This window comes from Melitaea cinxia, chromosome 20 (assembly GCF_905220565.1).
Source record: "Melitaea cinxia chromosome 20, ilMelCinx1.1, whole genome shotgun sequence".
NCBI lineage: Eukaryota > Metazoa > Arthropoda > Insecta > Lepidoptera > Nymphalidae > Melitaea > Melitaea cinxia.
Window position 1 is genome coordinate 12,811,607 of NC_059413.1, and position 19,978 is coordinate 12,831,584.

At 34.1% G+C, this 19,978-nt stretch overlaps 2 protein-coding genes across 2 annotated transcripts in view; one reads left to right on the top strand and one right to left on the bottom strand.

The window, feature by feature from the left end:
- Nucleotides 1–2,230: 2,230 nt before the first annotated feature.
- Nucleotides 2,231–4,439, bottom strand: LOC123663240. The gene is made up of 2 exons (XM_045597931.1): nucleotides 4,031–4,439; nucleotides 2,231–2,865 (listed from the first exon to the last, which is right to left on the bottom strand). The coding sequence occupies exons 1-2, from the start codon at nucleotides 4,437–4,439 to the stop codon at nucleotides 2,231–2,233; spliced, it is 1,044 nt and encodes a 347-aa protein (XP_045453887.1).
- Nucleotides 4,440–5,435: 996 nt separating this feature from the next.
- LOC123663288 (ataxin-2-like protein) overlaps nucleotides 5,436–19,978 on the top strand; it is a 47,503-nt gene continuing 32,960 nt past the window's right edge. Inside the window, exons 1-2 of the mRNA XM_045597977.1 lie at nucleotides 5,436–5,470; nucleotides 19,246–19,399. Of these exons, the coding sequence (XP_045453933.1) occupies nucleotides 5,436–5,470; nucleotides 19,246–19,399 (189 nt within the window). The remainder of the gene's footprint in view (nucleotides 5,471–19,245; nucleotides 19,400–19,978) is intronic.

Consider the following 19,978-nt stretch of genomic DNA (forward strand, 5'->3'; position numbering starts at 1 on the left):
TTGTGGCTGCGGTAATCGTTTACGATCCGGTGAACCGTACGCTTGTTTGCAGACTGTTATATTTAAAAAAAAATGACTATTTTGGAGCTAAAGAAGTTAATACTACAGTCATGTAGTTTCAAGCAGTCGTTTTTTAAAAATAGCTGTTCTGAGTTTATTACCCATTATGCATTTTCTTAATTATACTGTCTATAAGACTATTCTTTGAATTTCGACTTTAATATATTCAGTCATAGTTATAGGAAACAGACATCAACGAAACATACTGTTTTTGTGTTCAGTTTACTAGGCCTTCCACAAATATAAAAAAAAATCTTTAAGGTATGTACAGAATTGAATTTTCTATAGTTTTGTGTACAGATTAGGAATGCTACGTTAGAACTCCTAACTGTAACCGAAATAAGTTAGGTATGCATATTTTCTTTATTAATAATTAAAACCTTGTAGGTACTAACTAATGTTATAAATAAAACACATATTGCTTCATAATATATTACATACTTTGAGGTAATCATAATCGTTTTTATCATAGTAATATTCTTAAATATACCTTATTGTAACAATCTTGATCACAACATACAATATTTTAAAATAAATTATCTTAAAATGTATTAGATACCACTTCTTCACTTCACCAAAACTTTTAGTTCAATAATAATTGTACATTTGATTTAAATATGACTTCAATTATAAGATTTATAAGTAAACATACATTTTGTTACATTGTCATCAAGATTACATATAATAGTTTACAATAATGATTGAAAATATCTAACTTGAGATGGGATGTTTTTGATATGTTCGTACACCCGTAACTGTTCGTGAAAGAAACACATTAAACCGACATAATACAAAAATGTATAATTACAATTAAACAATAATTATTTTAACAATTAATTAAAATTTAAACTTAAGACTATAAAAAGTAATTGTTCAACAATAACAAATTTAACTAATTTGTTTTTGAGAGATTGTTTCACTGAATAAAAATTTTAAGGTCCTGTTACAAAGTGATGTATGATGTTAAACAACAAATACAAGCTTATAATAGGACCGAATATAAAATCATCATATCAAAAATTTCGACGTAGTAGGTACATCATTCCATAGCTAAATTGGCTAAAGCACCGACACGGTTAGTCGGAGATGCAGGTTGGATCCCCGCTGGAATGATCGATTTTTGATATATAAAAAATGCTTAGAAGTCCCTAATGTGTGGGTAACACAAAAATAAATAATAAAAGTTTACGATGTATCGGTATTTCTATTCGAAATTTTGAATCTAAAGTTGTAGTTTATTAATTGGGATGAAACAGACCTTTGCCTTTGTGCGGGATAAACTATCAACCACTTGCAAAACCGGTTCTTATTATTCGACAAAAATTTGAAACTCATCAGCAGTTAATTAAACCGTTTCTGAACTACTAACAATTTTTTGGGCGTCAATCTTAACTAGAAGTTGGGAAACCTTGAAGCTGCGATTCTGGCAATTCAATTGTCTTTCAATGGTAGAATAACGTCTTCCATGTCGCAAACTTTTTTGTTATATTTAGTTACACTGTTGCAATACAAGTTTATAACTTTGTTGGACACTAATATTGTGATTTATATTTAAAGCAGGATATCTGTTGGTCATTTTATGTTCCTGATATTCCGACGTGCATTAGTTTGCAAAATGCGTTTTACAAATAAATGCAAAATAACAGGCTTTTAGTACCCAGTTAATACAACCATTATCAAGCTACTTGTCGACCATTGATCTAACATTTTAAGACGATTTTTGTACAACTACGCTCTTGAATACAAAGCTATGAAAAAAATAAATCAAGAAAAACTAATATATCACTTACGTAAAAACTGAACCTGCAATGTTTTTTCGTTTAAAGTAAAATGACAGTTTTTTTTTTTTAATCTCTCATTAAACTTAAACAATTGGGAAAACAAAATCTATCTATTTGATGCTATGTGAAGAAGAGGGAGAGAAGAATGGAATAAGAAGTTCAGAACTGTTATTATTGATAGTACTGGAAAAATTTGGCTTTAAAAAATTCATGTATATCTAAAGAATAAATTAAATGTTAATATATTCTCGGTACTTTTTCGTTGTTAATATAACACGTGCCCATATTTTATTTTACTACAAAGAGAGTGCCATTTCGAAAGTGTGCTAAGTTATCTACGTGGATATAACAGGAAGGTGTAATGTTCTGCCTACATACAAACACGTGTATTATGATTCTATCCAGTCCGTCTCTGTGATCATGGCCATATTTTCCCCCTTTCCTGGGAAATATTCCAGTTCCCACAGAGAATTGCTAAGAACTAGCGTTTCCCCTTGGTTTAATTGGAAATTTAATGTATAACATATATCCTCGCAAGGAGCTCTCGGACGTAACTGTATGTATGTCTTACCCATAAGTTGAGACATTATGACCAGACCTATGTCGAGTTCCAATTGCTTATATCTATGCGTGTCATAGTTTTTGGACAACAGCAGCCAGTTGAAGTGGGAGGGAGGGATGTGGGGGGAGAGGAAGTAGGGTCTCGGAGCGAGGACTCTAAAGGCTTTCACCGCTCGGATATCGCAGTTCTGGAAATGAACGAACCAGCTCGGTATTTCGGCGTTGGTAATCCTGGAGACTATTTCCTCTAAGTCCATGGGCTGTTTGCCGATGCGTATGTTGGTGAGGATCCTGCAGGGCACGGAGACGCGCAGGCGGTCGTCGGCGCCAATGAAGCTAGTGAGATTAAGGTCGGAAATGGCCCAGTCATAGTGTGCGTCTGTCACTACCACGGGGGCGCCACGGACCAACTGCTGATTGAATACCTCACTATAACTGGTGTCCGACACGCGAGCAATGTTTCCTTCAAAAGTGCAATACTTATAATTAATTATAAATATAATAATAATTGTATTAAGTTAGGGTACAGCAGAAAATATCCTACTCAAAATTGGAGCAGCCCAACTGACCAGAGCTCCTGGGGAGAGTCGGGGGTAGGGTCGGTAACGCGCTTGCGATACTTCTAGTATTGCAGTCATCTATATGCTATGGTAATCGCTTATCATCACGTGAGCCAGTGAGCTGAAAAATATATTTCGCTTTGTGTGCTTCTGGATCGCTAGCTGTCTCTATTAACACGTTATCCACTTAGCATCAGTTACGTAGTAGTATTATATGACTCTTCGAAGAAAATATTAAATAACTGAAAAGATCTACGATATAAGATTTCTGTGTATTTGTTAAGGAAAAGGCATATATTTGCCGATTGGTGTATTTTTTATTTATTTAACCCGACTACATGTCATTGTTATCAACGAAGACAATATTAACGATTTTGAATCTAGTCAAGTAGTAATTTTGCGCATCCTTGAATTAAAGTCGACGCCACGTTGGCGCAACGGTCACAGCACTGGCTTGTGGCTGTTGCGCTGATGGTTGCGTGTTCGATCCCCGCACATAACAAACATTTGTTTTGGCGATACAGATGTTTGGCATGGTCTGGGTGTTTGTACAGTCCTTGTGGGTCTCCCTACCGTGCCTTGGAAAGCACGTTAGCCGTCAGTCCCGGTTGCTATCATGTACGTCTTATAGCGATCGTTACTCATAGTAGAAAATTTATCCGCCACCGCATTGGAGCAGCATGGTGGATTTAGCTCTGATCCTTTGCCTATATGGGGAAAGAGGCCTATTCCCAGCAGTGGAATATTACAGACTGAAGCGATTTGAGCTCAAGCAAAATTTAAAATCCACGTGTACAATCCTCCATATCTTTCTTTGCTCTATTTCTATTACCTTTTCTCGTCTAATCGTCTCACCATAAAGCATTAATTCATCTTAAATTCATAGCAAGCTTATGAAATCGAAAAAAGTTAAATTTAGTTTAAGACACGAAAAGGTGAATGTTTAACAAGAAAGATTATAACAGAACAGTAAAACTTACGCCTGTTTCAAGCAGGCGTTAAGTTTTACTGTTGTTATAAGTCATTGCTTAGGAAAATATAAATAATATCTAAATAAACGAAACTTACTTATTGCTTCACATGTAATGCATTCCGCTGTTGAGACGACATCACTGTCCAAATTTTGTGGCTGCGATCTTTCGATCAAACACTTATTGTAATACAACGGCGTCCAATCCCAGATGGGTAGTAACTTAATCAGAGTTATTCTTGCAATCGCTGTGGCGTGCCATTGAAATGTGTCCGTTTGAATAACTGTGTATCCAATAGCCAGTATCATCACAAAAAGTAGAAAAGCCCTGGTCCATCTTTTGATTGACGCCTTTCGTACAGCGTTCGTCAAAGGGCGGCATATGATGTCCATCTCTTCATCGCTAATTCCTGCCTCCTTACAATATTCATAAAACGAACGCACTTCCGAGTTAATTAGTTCAAATTTCTCTTGTTGAGAAATTTTTGGCGCGGTTTTGACGCTCATATTTGGTCTGACCTACAAATCGACGTCCACCAAAACCCAAAACGATCAATATTAAACTCGGCCGGAATCGTGGCACACATACGAAATTCGCGCGCGCGCGTCGTGGTTCTTATGTAGGACAGATTAAAAACCCAAATGAATTATAGTAATATTACAATATTAAAAAACGATTGAATACAAAATTATGATAAAAACTAAAATAAAATATATCAATTTTTTTATTTTGGTTTTTAATATCTCTAATTGCATAAAACCATAATTAGTACTAGTCGTTTTAAATATTAGTAATTATTTCTCTGTAAAAACATGAATTTATCATTCCTTAAACTAATAAAAAGATGTATTCTTTTGTTTGCAAAACCTTTTACTAAATAAAAATTATGTGCTTCTCTTCTTTAATAACATGTGATGACATTTCTCCAAAAATATTTTTACAATAGTAGCACACAAAACTTCCGCCATATTGAAGTAACCTTTGTGGAAGTTGGTCAACCATTGATCTTAATTATTACTTTCTTCGTAGAAACACGTGTTTTACATTACTAAATTTCCTAAAATATTTAATTAATTTATTCCTAATTTTTATATAGTGTCAAATAATTGAGAAAAAATATATATAAAATTTTTGCAATACTTTTGACGAATACGTCACAGCGCCATGTTGTATTCCTGCGCTGATTGCAGGCACGAGAAATCTGCCAATCCGTTTATTTTTTGGGATTAATTAATACCTGAGAATAAATCGAACTGCGATTTTGTACTCAAATATATTTTAATTTATATTTGTTGGCAAATGTAAAATAACTTAAGTGAATTCGATGAATCCCTGTTGTCGTATTTTGAGTGCTAACTCCTAATTTCAACTGCAGTTTTGTGCATCCGCGAAAGTTGAAAGGACTGTGTTGTAAAAGAAAGAAGTGATAATTAGCCAAGATTCCGGTCCCGACGTGCAGACGAGAAGGTGCCTACCCGCCGGGGCAGTCGGGTGAAGGAGAAATGAACAAAAGGAAAAATCGCCAAGGGCCGCCGAGGTAATGCTAGTTTATGAACATCAACTTTCAGCGTTAAGATGACATGTCTTTGTTATTTAGGCTACCACTCGTATAGTATTCACTTTCCGTGGTATCTGATGTCACGTTGACAAGTTTTTCGCTAGCGTGATCACAAAGGATGTGTAAACAAAACGTTTAGATTAGTGTTGCGAATTCGTGCGGCGCAAGGTTCGCCGCGGCGGACGGCCGCCGCGTACGCTCTAATCGAGATGTTTGGCCTACTTTTGCTGTCTACTCATGACGATTAATATAGCCGCGTGCGAACAGCTGATCCCCGAGCTTGGGCTAATACCAGCTAGACTTAGTTTAGTCAGTCCTTTTCAAACACTTTGTGCAGTGTCTAGTAAACTCTAGTACATCAAGAATCACAGGTATTCATCTAGATATATACTACACTAATATCTAAAGCTTACTAAGTAAATATATTTGCTCCTTTTGAAAGAGCGATCTAAACTATACTTCCTGGCAAATATCCAATATGTTAATTAGTCTTTTTATCCTAATTTTGCATTGCTAAAGATACTGCTTGAAGCTATTTAGTAATTGTTTATTTGATGGCAAGCATGTTTTAAATTAATAATAAAGTGACAATTCATTTGAAATTTCCAATTTATCACTAAATTTAACTTAATTTAAACTGAACTCAAACTAATAATTATGCGAATTTCAAAATACTTTTTTATAATTCTGTGCAATATTTAGGAATATTAACAAATAAACTAAGGTAACTACAGAAACACACTTATAAGTTGACTTTGCTGTAATAGTTTCAACTTCGCTTCTCAAACCAATACAGTACAATATTCATTATCTACATTGTATATTTACAATACTATAAGTATTATTTCGTGTGCTTATTTTTTGTTAGTTGTTTGTTTAAACAACAGTCATTTGGCTTTGTTAGCTATACTTATCTATTATACAACACTTCTGAGATGAGTAAAAATATTTTACTCATCGCTCTGGCGTAGTACTGCTTTTATATGCCTAGTCACCGGTGGGATTCGATTCGATTCGAGTCGATTCCTACTCACAGTGCAAATTTGTATAAATATCTATTTTCTAGATTAATTTCCTTATAGGCCTGTACAGAATGCTGCCGCGTCGGTCCCTGTAGTTATCATAGATTCTTGTTAGCAATCATTTCTCATAGTAAGGAATATATCCATCAACTCCAGTGAAGCAGTGTGGTGGGTCGATTGAGCTTCTGACCCGTCTATATAGAGAAAAAAGCCTAGTAACATAAAATATAATATTTAAGCAAATTTAACCAATCTTGACTTTGCTTCAGCTGATATAAAGTCCACTGTTGAACTTCTGCTTAGACCTCTTCAAGTTCTGAACAAGTAAGCAAATGTGTGAGCAAATGTGTTTAATACCAATGTCAAACTTAGGTTTTTTTTGAACAGAGAAACATTTTGTAGCACAAGGCTACTAATTTACTTGCCCATTAACTTTTCAAAGAATTTTGTGTTAAAATTAAAATGTAGGAGGCAGAAAAATTAAAATGTACAGGCAGATGAACTAGTCAATTATAGTAATTAGATTAACAATTTAAAAAATATATATATTTTCTATTTACATTCTAAATCAATTAGGGTATTATATAATAAAGTCTATGTATGTATATATATATATATATATATGTGTGTGTAATGTGTATATGTATGTATATTTGCGTATTATATGTATATATTATGTATGTACACCTCCATGCTGTCTAATTCTTTAGTCATGTCCTTTTCATGCTAGAGGTTGTCTGGAAGAGATCGCTCTTTTAGCGATAAGACCGCCTTTTGTACATGTCTATATTTTCTTTTATGGTGTAAAATTTTTCTCTGATAGTGTACAATAAAGAGTATTTGTATTATATTGTAATATAATGTAGATGTTACTTTTTATCTCTGTCTTACTTCTACATATACTACATAAGGCTTTTAAACAATTTTTAACTACAGAGAAAAGACAAATAGTTGAAGGTCCAAATAACAAATGATACATAATTAATTTTTAATGAGATACTATCATCAAATTCCTAGAATGTTAACCTTCGTAAGTTTGCAATTGGAATTTATTTACAAATGACTTGATAAAGCTGATCAGTCATACTTGGTTATTGGGAGTCCTCAATGCCGCTTAATAAATGAACAAAATACATCACCCTAATTGTGCAAATAGATCTTTGAGCCATTAGAGATACATATGCTTTTCTTAGTATTAAAACTATTGTTTTACTTTTCTGGTATAATGGCAAAAAAGTTGCTTTGTAGGTGTTTCTATTGCTATTCTTCTTCTTCTTTAATTTATGGCATGTCAGCATCGCAACTGTCCGTTGTGCAACATTCTACCAGTGTCAAGTATGAGTATTATTCGCTTCAGCCTTTAATATGCCACTGTTGGGCATAGGCCTCTTTCCCCATGTAGGAGAAGGATCAGAGCTTAATCCACCACGCTGCTCCAATGCGGGTTGGCGGATATATTCCCTACTATGAGTAACGATCGCTATCAGGTGTATATGGTAACAACCGCGACCGACGGCTTAACGTGCTCTCCGAGGCACGGTGGGGAGACCCACAAGGACTGCACAAACACCCAGACCACAGCAAACACCTGTATGGCCAATACAAATGTTTGTCATGTGCGGGGAACGAACCCGCAACCCCCAGCACAACGGGTACAATCCATGGCTGTGACCGTTGCACCAACGCGACATGATTATTATTATATATTGTAATTGTACAAATATTTGTCTCACAATGACACATAGGAACTTCTAAATCTTTCCACTATAACTCAAAGCGGTCACCAACCCGCCTGCCCAGCGTGGTGACTATGGGCAAAACACATGAGTTCACGTTATTTTTGACGTAAACTTGTGGAGGCCTATGTCCAGCAGTGGACTATATAGGCTGTAATGATGTAATGATAACTCAAAGAGCATGTAAAGCTGTGTGTGTTGGTTGTTATCCTCGACACCTGATAGTAACTGAACTTGTGATAGGAATGTATTCACTGACTCGCAGTCAAGTAGCATATTTGATTATTATATAGAAAATAAGCATACCTTCACACCAGCTTCGCACGGGTATTCAACAAAAAATCCAAAATATTTTTTTCCCTAATTTTTTTTAAATATAATATAGCCTATGTCATCTGTGAATAGTGTAGCTTCCCACCAGTTAAAGAATTTTTCAAATCGGTTCAGTAGTTTCGGAGCCTATTTTGCAAACAAGCCATCAAATCTTTCATCTTTATAATATTAGTATAGGAGACATCTATCCAACAGTAGAACATTTGCAGGCTGTTTTGATGTTCTATGACTATGTAGCTTTTGAGTAACGAATCATTCTAGTGTTAATATTGGTTCATCACTAATAAAGTTCGTTTTTGATCCTTCTCCTACATGGGGAGAGAGGCCTAAGCCCAACAGTGGGATATTACAGGATGAAGTGTAATAAAGTTCTTTAAAAACAATAACATATTCCTATCGTAATATTCTAAATAAATGTTCTGTACTAAATATATCTTCTATAGTAAGTAAGGGGAGTTATTTTGTGTTATTAAATGCAATTTGTTTCATTGTTGCTATTTAAATGTCATGTGACAATGTATGTTTTAAACATGTGATTAACGGTCATAGTGACGAGCACTTGAAACATTACTAACCTTGTAGTAATCTTTTGGGGTTACTACTAAGAAATAAAGTGTGCGAAGTTTTATTATTTACATATTAATGTTTTATAGTAGTGTATATAAAACATTTACATCCCTAATGTGCATATTGCAGCTTGTGATAAATTAATGTTTAGCACCAACTGCCTACAAGTAAAAATGTCGCTCTGCGCTGTCTATTGTCGTATTAACTACTAGTTGTGCCATCGACTTCGTCCGCGTCGAATTTAACAAAAAAGTTATTGTTCAGTTTGCAGAGTTATAAAATAAATAAATTTCTTAAATAAAAGTAGCCTAAGTTACTCATTACTACATCAGCTATCTGCCAGTGAAGGTTCCTTCAAAATAGATTCAGCCTATTCAGAAATTAGCCGGAACAAACAGACAGAGAAAAATTGTAAAAATATCATTTTGGTATATGTACCATGTATACATCCACATGCATTTAGTAAAAAGCGATTATTTTAATATAACCAACAGACACTCCAATTTTCATCATCATCACTTCAGCCTATTGCAGTGCACTGCTAGACATAGGCCTCCCCAAGTTCGCGTTAGACATCCCGGTTTTCCGCAATCTTCATCCTGCCTACACCGGCAATCTTACGTAGATCGTCGGTCCAACGGGCCGGAGGACGTCTCACACTGCGTTTGCCAGTTTGCCAGACACTCCAATTTTATTTATTTGTATTATTTGTACGGACGACACAACATGACACCTTAGAATTTAATGCTGTAACTACCAAGAAATATCCATGTATACATTGGTCTCAAAGAAACACACTTTATTTAAAATACATATCGTGAGTATTATAAATAATTGAAATGTAAATTCGTTTTATTAATTGTAAATGGGTTTTTACAATAAAACCACAAGAGAAATTAAATTTGAAAATACTGTGAAAGCACAGTTACATATAATTTTTAGGATATTTACCTACAAAAGGGATGTGTCATGTAGTGGGCAAAATAAAAACTTATATATCCTCAAAAAAAAAAATTTATATTCTATATGTGCTATATTAGTATATAATTTTGGTACCTTACACAGCAACACAGCAATCTAAATCAATCCCCAAGAGTGTTGTGTTAATTCTGGGTCACGGGTTAATTAAAAGGACAATTATATATACATACTCGTATATCTCAAATTCAATAAAATCATATAACAAATTGAATTAGATACTGCCAAACTTTTAAACTAGGGTCTTATTAGAAATAGGTCACACACACACACACACACACGCACGCACGCACGCACGCACGCACAAACGCACGCACGCACGCTCGCACGCACGCACGCACACACGCCCGTCTGCCCAGCCTGGTGACTATAGGCAAAACACATGAGCACGTTATTTTTGGTGGCTTCTGGAGGCCAATGTGCAGCAGTGGACTGCGATAGGCTGATGTGTGTGTGTTATTAAAAATAGATCACATATTCAATAAGTTTGAAAAATGCTAGTCTTCTTAACTAGAATATTGAAGACTCCATTACAGTAATTGCTTATGTGTACCATATAATAAAGGCTACTATAGTATAATGAAATTTATTGATGTTTACGAGTGAAAGTTAGATGATAGTAAATATGTAATGGTTTCCTAATATGTTTTATGATTTCCTTGTTATGTAAACGTTTCTCATTTTACTATCAATCGGTGTTAAAATCAATGTAAAGATTTTCGTGTAACTGTCTGTAATGATGATTTGTCTCATACTTAAAAGATTGGTAGAATTGTTAAGGGCTTATGTGAGTCTTACAAATAATAGAATTCACTTCAGCCTATCGCAGCCCACTGCTGGACATAGGCCTCCCCAAGTTCGCGCCAAAACGCGAACTTCGTACCTTCAAATTTTTTTTTTTCTTAAATATAATAATTACATACAACAAAAAAAAATATAGCTTATCTTTCAAGTTAGATGAAACTGCACGCGGTGTGCAAATTTGATTAAAATCGGTTAAATAGTTTAGGGAGTCTATCGCGGACAAACAAAGCGGAAGCGGAAGATTATGTTTAGCAGCTTGAAGAACAGAGAGTTCATACATTTAGTATAATGAATCTGTCTAAATTTAATTTTTTCATTATTGTAACTTGCTGTTTAGCCGTTGCTTGTAATGTTTACATTTTTCATTATACTGAAATGAGATATCCTTAATTAGTTAATTACTCATTAACAAGGTAATTAATCATTAAGTATCTGTAGTCACTTGAGGCTCAAATATATCTCCTACAAGTCAAATTTCAATCAAATATTATAGTAATTATTATGTTTTCCATCTTTCTCATTCCCTCCTAGACATTTATATGGTTGTTTGTTTTTTAACCGACTTCCAAAAAAGGAGGAGGTTCTCAATTCGACTGTATTTTTTTTATGTATGTTACTTCAGAACTTTTGACTGGGTGGAGCGATTTCGACAAATTTTCTTTTAATCGAAAGGTGGTGCGTGTCATTTGGTCCCATTTAAATTTATTTGAGATCTAACTACTACGTTTTTACTTGACGCTTTTTTCGTCGATCTACGTTGTATTATAACGCATAACTTTCTACTGGATGTACCGATTTTGATAATTCTTTTTTGGTGGAAAGGGGATATCCCTACTTTGGTACCATGATAAGGAAACTAGGATCTGATGATGGGATCCCAGGGAAATCGTGGGAAACTCTCGAAAATCCGCAATAACTTTTTACTGGGTGTACCGATTTTGATAATTTTTAATTTAATCGAAAGCTGATGTTTATCATGTGGTCACATATAAATTTTATCGAGATCTGATAACTACTTTTTGAGTAATCTTTGATAACGCGTTGTTACTTGACTATTTTTTCGTCGATCTACGTTGTATTACTCGTCGATGTAATTGAAGTCGGTTTTTTTTCGTTTGCGAGCAAACACAATTATTTTTTATCTTGACGCATTTTCCTTTCATCGATTTTCGACAACGGCTTTTTCCTGTGTACTACACATGAGTTCACGCCATTTTTGGCGTGAACTTGTGGAGGCCTATGTCCAGTAGTGGACTACGAAAGGCTGCTGTGATGATCTACATTTTTGATGGTCTAACAACCCCCCTAATTTGTAACGTAAGCTACTTCAAGTTGGTACATTACTTAAACGTCATTTTACAGCAAAAGTAGTTCAATGATTTATCAATTATGATTGATTACCCACCTATTATGTGGTGTTGATTGCCTATACAAAAAAAGACGTGTCCAACACGATGACAAAACATATATAATTTTTTTCTTGACACTTTAATGTTACAATTACGATAGTTAGACTGTTTTCTTTTTGTCATTTACATAAAAAATAACATTTTAAAATTACTTTTATTATTACACAAATATAACTGTTTTTATGTTTAAAATATAATCATAATATGAATCATTTCTATGTACAGAGTAAGACTTGAATTATGCTAATTAATTGCATTTGAATATTAATAACAGGTGTATGGTGTGTGAATTTGTAGGCAGTCACAAGTAATAGAGCAAAGAGAATGTTTTTTTTTTTGCTAGCATATCGCATCAAATACTACATTGCTTTCTAAGTAATTGTTTTTGAGTAAATAACGTATTAACGTATTATATACTATAACAAAACATTTTTTTTTTTTTTATTTGTCTATAATTTAGATTGAATTGTCAAAATCATCTGCACTATCTTGGCACAAGTGAAAGCCATTATTAATTCTAATATCAATGATGATATAAGTTGACCCAGTGGTCACAGTACTGATTGTTTGTTAAAACCAAAGATATTTATTTTCTTCTGAGTATTGTCTTATGTATATTTTCGAACTTGTGACACAGACATAAAAATCACCAAAACCACAAAACAAAAAAGCAAAAAAAGGATAGCCAGTTTGTCTTTATACTTAAAGTCATTCAAAGGGATCATTAGAAAAAAAAGTTATTGAAAGAAGATATAAAGGAATTTTATCTGGTGGTTTTAAACAATACAGAAATAAGGGACAAAGGGAGTCACAAGACTGCAACATGGCTATTGTATTATTTTCAAATACTAATACAATACAGTACAAGTCTCTTTAATTTATTGTCTAATTTTAAAACCAATTATGTTGTCTGAAGACACTGGGTGTTGCTTCAGCTTTTTATCTTTGTTCAATGTTTTTGAATTCTTCATTATTTGTGTTTGAATGGAAAATGATTTGTCCTTCTTGTACCCACCCACAAGACAACGACCACATGTCTCCAAGAGAAAAAATACACTTTTTTTCTATTTGTATCACTGTGAAAACCAGGTATTTGTTATAACACTCAGTAGTGCAGAACAATTATTATTTCTCAGTAAATATATTACAATGGGATTAAGAATTTTTTGGAGATATAACGAAAGATTAATATGGTGCATGCCAAAAGTATAGACAGAATTTCAAGGTCGTTAATTCTAGAAAGCGGAGGTAGGGATTAATTATACAACGGATTTAGGGTTCTCGGAATCGGTAAGCGAATATTAACAATGCAAAGATGAGCATCATTATTCACATTTAACGACATGAGAGTGATCTCGTTACAGAATACATTCATATACGAAGATTATAATTTCTAATAAAGAGAATGGATTGGGGAGGAAATAAAAATAAATGTTACTAAGACCATGTGTTATTAATATTAAAATCAATAACAAAAAAAAATAATTACGTATTTATGAAGCAAATAGCTGAATAGAATTATTATGTCTATGTATTTAAGTTATTGTGCTTAAAGTTTAAATATTCGTTGCTTTTTGAAATATAAAGCGCATTTTTCTTAATTTTTTACTTAAAAAAATAATAGCTGAATTGGTCCCGTTTCTCAGTTTTGTACCTAGCAACGCATTCGGCGGTTAATTTTTATTCATATAGAAGATTACATTAATACCCTTTCAGTTTAAATGGTATGTAATGATATTTGTCTGGACCGCTCCCTTCCATTTCATTCTCACATAATAGATCTCCCCTAACCTAAATCTGTAATGATTAATCGAATGTCACCCGTTTATCAAGCTCGCGCGCATGCTCTCTGCTATGTTTAGAACAGATACAAAACACGAGTGATGAAAGACAGGGAAGTTATCTAGAAACAAAGAAAAAATTAACATCCGGATCCGCCTAAGAAGTTGACAAAAGCGGTCGAAATATTTTGGAAATGTTATTATTGTATCGTATATTTTTAGAACTAATAGAAATGTATATTCATAATACGACTAAAAACTTATTGTTTGATAGAACCTTTTTGGGTTAGTAAAGAGGTCTAACTTGACTAAGATCATATTAAGTAGTTTTAAGAAACGCTTTCCACGTAGTCTCTGCCGAGTGCTGACACACTATTATGTCATAACAAACTCACAGTTACAAACATATCTATTAATTATGTACCGTGGTATATGTACCGTGTACACATCCATACGCAATTAGTAAAAAGCGGTTATTTTAATATTAAAAACAAACACTCTAATTTTATTTTTACTATGTGTACATGATACCAAAATAACATTTTTTACAATTTTTGTCTGTCTGGTCTATTCCGGCTAATCTCTGAAATGACTGGAACGATTTTGACGGGACTTTCACTGGCAGATAGCTGATAAAGTAAGAAATTAGGCTATACTTTAAAATATATATATATATATTTATTTTATAACTCTGCGAACTGAACAATAACATTTTTTTTAAATTCCACGCATACGATGTCGCGGGCAACGCTAGTATAGCATAAAAATAAGGCAACAATTAATTTAAAAATATAGTTACAGTTTTTAAAAAAAACAATTTTATAGTCGTCTGTAATGTTTTCTCGAAGATACGTGTCACGTGAATTGGACTTTGCTCTATAAGAAAAATAATAATAATTAAATATTCATAGAATCCCTAATGTATAGCAATTACCATTAGCAAATGACTTCGTAACTGTTGCCTCTGAACAAACGTCGAATAAAACACATTTCTAAAATGTATCTTGTTTATTTATATCTATATAAATAAAAATGAATGTTGCTAAGCGCCATAACTCGAGAATGGCTCGACTATTTCGGCTAATTTATTTAAAAAAGAAATGATGAAAAAATAATAATATTTACTATTAACTTTTGACAGAACAAAGTCTGTCCGGGCAGCTAGTAAATAAATAAATATCTATAACAGACGCAGTCTTCTGTTACTAAGGAAAGTAACTTAATGCTTGTGTTATAGGTAACAGCCGACTGGTATAGATTATTTATATAGTCCTTTACGTAGAAACATTTTATCTACATCATTATTAAGCTATAGTGTTATTTATAAAGCTAGAGTGTTTATTTAAACGTGTTAAATATCAGGAACTCGTGGTTCGAACTGACAAAATTGTTTTCGTTTTTGGTAGTTCATTTACCGAGAAATGTATATCGGGTATAAATGCTATATAATATATTAGTATATTTTATTATATAAAGGGAAACATTTGATTTTTCGTAAAGGATAAACTTTAAAATTTCTAAATCGATTTTATCGTATTCTCCTTCGTCGCTAGAATTGCTACGTTATCACTTGGTGACATATGTTATATTTTAATTTAGGAAAATGAAGGTGTCAAAATATTGAGATACGTGATCGAAACCGCGGGTTGAAAGCTAATATATTTAAGATAAATCACATGGACAGCATCATCGTTCGTTGACCCATAGAATTATTTGTCATGAGGAAAAATTTCCTCAGATGCTAAATTTTCAGATGCTTGTACTGATGATTGGAACTAATATAATACAAGACAATACAAATACTCTTTATTGTACATTAACGGAGAAAATTTTTACATCGAAAAGAAAATATAAACATGTACAGAAGGCGGTCTTATCGCTAAAATAGCGATCTCTTCCAGACAACCTCCAGCATGAAAAGGACATGACAAAGAATTAGACGGCATGGAGGTGTACATACATATATAGACATATAATCTTAAATTAAATCTTCTTTTCAAATAAAATCCAATGTAACGTTATTATGAAAAGGCCTATTACGGATGAGTTTACTTTCAAAATAAATCCAAAATAATATGGAAAAGATTGCTTAACTAGCTTAAAAAAATGCTTACGAAATTATGCCTTTGTAAGTCAGTTCCTTTTTTTTTTTAAATAATCAGTCAACTTATCGTTCATTATATGAATTTTTGTGTAACCCCCTCAAAATTACTTGACATTGATTTTTTTGCATTGCATACCTACGATCGTGGCGTCAAACGCGTTTAAGAATTTTATACGTACGGAGTACCTTAGATGTTTATTTATTGTAAGTAATATGGTTGTGTACGAGTCTTATACGGTTCTATTCGTCTTAAAAAGCCTGTGGATTGAAGGAGATGGGCTGTTTATATATGACATAATGCTAAAACACAGTAGCGTACAAGTAAGCCAGTTAGTTTACCTTAGCAATGTGGACGTTATGCATAATGTCATTTGAAGTAATCTACATTTAAAGATATTACTCGTATAAACAACCAGATTGTTGCTATTAATCTTATATATAAAATTCTCGTGTCACAATGTTAGTTATAGTATTCCTCCGAAACGCTGGACCGATTTTTTATGAAATTTTGTGTGCATATCGGGTAGGTCTGAGAATCGGCCCACATCTATTTTTCATACCCTTAAGTTATGGGGGGGGGGTTAATAACATATATGGTATAACAACGTTTGCGGGGTCAGCTAGTATGAATATAAATTCCAAATCGTGTCCGTCTGATTATCCAGTTAGATATATTAGCGAAGCAGTAACAAAACGTCAGTTAACAAAGTATTCGTGGGCAAAACCGCACAGGTAGGCTAGTAACAGAAGTAAACGTTTAAGAGTAGTAAAAAACAACAATGTTATAAAAATGTACTTACATTACGTAAATGTAAAAACTATTATAACGATTCAGCACTCGTTCTCTTCTCTTTTTAAAGTATGTTTTATTTTTATGTTTTAATTTACTGTAGTATGTAGGACTGTAGGTATACAACTATACAGAGAGCTAAGAATACATTGCAATTGCGATATTACTAGAGCAGTTTTAATATTTATAGATTTCAGTGGCTCATAGAAGTGGGACGTAATATTGAGACATAAGTGGTGCCTAAAAACATGAATTGTCTTAAATTTAATCGCTGTAGTCGATGTTTATATTTAATATAATGTTAAGAATAGTTCTGCAATATCGGTAAAGATTGGGAGTTTCCGCTAGCGACAAATATCTGTATTTCGATTGATATTTGTTTCAAGTGTGTACCTCAGAAAGCGCACTGAGACGTGGGTCCCGTTTGTTATCACGAAGTTGTGATAACGATAGTAGAATTTCTTTCGTTGCATGAGAGCTACGAAATATTATTTTAATGTTAGTTCCTATGGTAAAATGGCAATTTTATCGTCCAATTTGTGATAACTATTTATTTCAAACAAGAACAGTTATAGCATGACAAGTTGAGTTTTATAAACAATTCACATGATGAATTGTTTATAAAACTCAACTGAAACAACCTGTGATAGAATTAATAGACGCTTCACATTCAACGGATCCCCCAGTAGGATTTTCTCCTGTGTTGGGGGTCCGGAAACACATACAATACACTAACATCAACGCCCAGACCACGACTAACATCTATATGGTCGATACAAATGTCTGTCGTGAGCGGGAATCGAACCCGCGACCGCCAGCGCAACAGCCAGTGCTATTACCGCTGCGCTAACGTGTCGTCGAATAGTCCCAATATTGAGCTAAAGGTTTTGGATGGGTGCTCAATTTGCCATCTTTCTGCACTGTTCAAATTCCCAATCAAAAGTAACAGCTGCTGTTTTTAAAAATTGGGATAAATATTTAACAGCTTCACGTGTAAGGCATGGCAAAGAAGATCAATAATAATGACATTCAGACCAAAAAAATATTTGTACAAAAAATGTATCATAAGTATACTTCATCATTACAGACTATACAGTCCACTGCTGGACATAGGCCTCCACAAGTTTACGCCAAAAATAACGTGAACTCATGTGTTTTGCCCATAGTCACCACGCTGGGCAGGCGGGTTGGTGACCGCAGTACTGGCTTTATCGCACCGAAGACGCTGCTGCCCGTCTTCGGCCTGTGTATTTCAAAGCCAGCAGTTGGATGGTTATCCCGCCACCGGTCGGCTTTTTAAGTTCTAAGGAAGTAGCGGAACTGTGTTATCCCTTAGTCGCCTCTTACGACACGCACGAGAAGAGAGGGGGTGGCTATATTATTTAGTACTGTAGCCACACAGTACAAGTATACTTATTATTTATTTATTATCTGGTTACAGTACATTCAGCACCAGATTTATGTTTAACAGATAAGGTGTTAAGAAATATAATGACACGAGCGACGAACGCGACCTACTTTTGTATAACGTTTCCTTACTTATCTGGTTCACTGTACTTTTCGTTGAAGATAGTTTTTTGACGTTTTCTATATTTTTGTCACTAGTTTTTGGTGCCGTCTTACTGATTCTGTATTATGACTGTTTAAAAGATTTACAATTGATGTAAACAAGAAACTTAGATTACTATGAAATAAACCAATCCTAAAAATATATTTTTTAAAATAACGCATCATAATTTAAGTATGAAGTCCTGAGTCGAATGTTTAGAAACAACGCATACACGAATCTCGACGTTCTCTCCATTTTTTTAACAGTAGGGCTTACGATCTGCATGAACATGATGGCAATCGAACTCTAGTCATGGATGCTTATAACGTCAGAAAATTGAAAGCTTAAGGTTGACATTACTACCCCCGACTCTCCCCAAGAGCTCTGGGTAATTTAGTCACCACAGGAACACGGCATTACTCGAGGATAGTATTATTTGACTGTAATCTTCCATAAGGCTGTGTCGTACTTCCTTAGTTGGGCTGCTCCAAACTTTCAAGCGATTTATATATTTGCAGTGCCCCGTCTCAAAAAATTCGGTTGGAATTGGGCCCAGTATATCTTTTGGTGAAATATATTATTTTTCGTTAGTTATCTTTCAATTTATAGGCTTGCATTGCGACCGCTAGAGTCTGTTGCTAGGACTAATGTATATAAATAATAATATTTAAATGTTTACAGATCGCCCCGCGGCCGAGTGGTAGCAGAGGGCGTCTATAATAACGCGCATTTTATGCACGCTGCGACGTCACACGTAGGAGACATTGTGCAGGTCCTCACGCAGTCGGGGTGTCTTTGGGAGGGGGTCTTCAAGACCTTCAGCGCTCAGTTTGAGGTCAGTACCCTCCTTAGCTATTGAACTAGTTCAGAGGTCAGTTAGTTTCAGGGGGGGAGTTTCAAAGAATTACCGTCAGTTGCGCAATGACTCTTTCGAATTTCATACTGGTGGTCTCTTTCGCCAGTTGCTGATATAAAGCGGTATCCAACGCATTAAAGGTCATGTATGTTTTTTTTTTCTTTTTTGTCATCGAGTTCCTCTTTATTAGGCAGATTTTTCTTAAAATTTGTATTTTATAGTTTTATTGGATTAGGTAAAAATGCCCAAATGGCATGTTTTGCCCCTTGCCGTTACTAAGAAAACCTATCAGTAATCATCACGGCAACTGTTAAAACAGGCTATAAGACAGATTTTCAGCTAAACTGACTGTCACATTAATCATAGTCTTCTTTTGTCATAGGTAATACTCTCATTAGTATGACAGCAGTCAGTAGCGATACATACAAAAATAATTGTTGATCTCTAATTTTTCGTTCTAGCGTATTATAGAATTTAGGTTAAATTTCTATATTTAACCTTAATCTAAACATGATTCAACAAAAACTTTTATTTTTGATTCTATATTGATTCAGCTTG

Bases quoted from the DNA above. Each gene is read 5' to 3' on its own strand.
- LOC123663240 (XM_045597931.1), bottom strand. From the start codon at position 4,439: ATGAGCGTCAAAACCGCGCCAAAAATTTCTCAACAAGAGAAATTTGAA. The intron at 2,866-4,030 runs GTAAGTTTCGTT...GCACTTTTGAAG, and splicing joins CATTACATGTGAAGCAATAA to GAAACATTGCTCGCGTGTCG.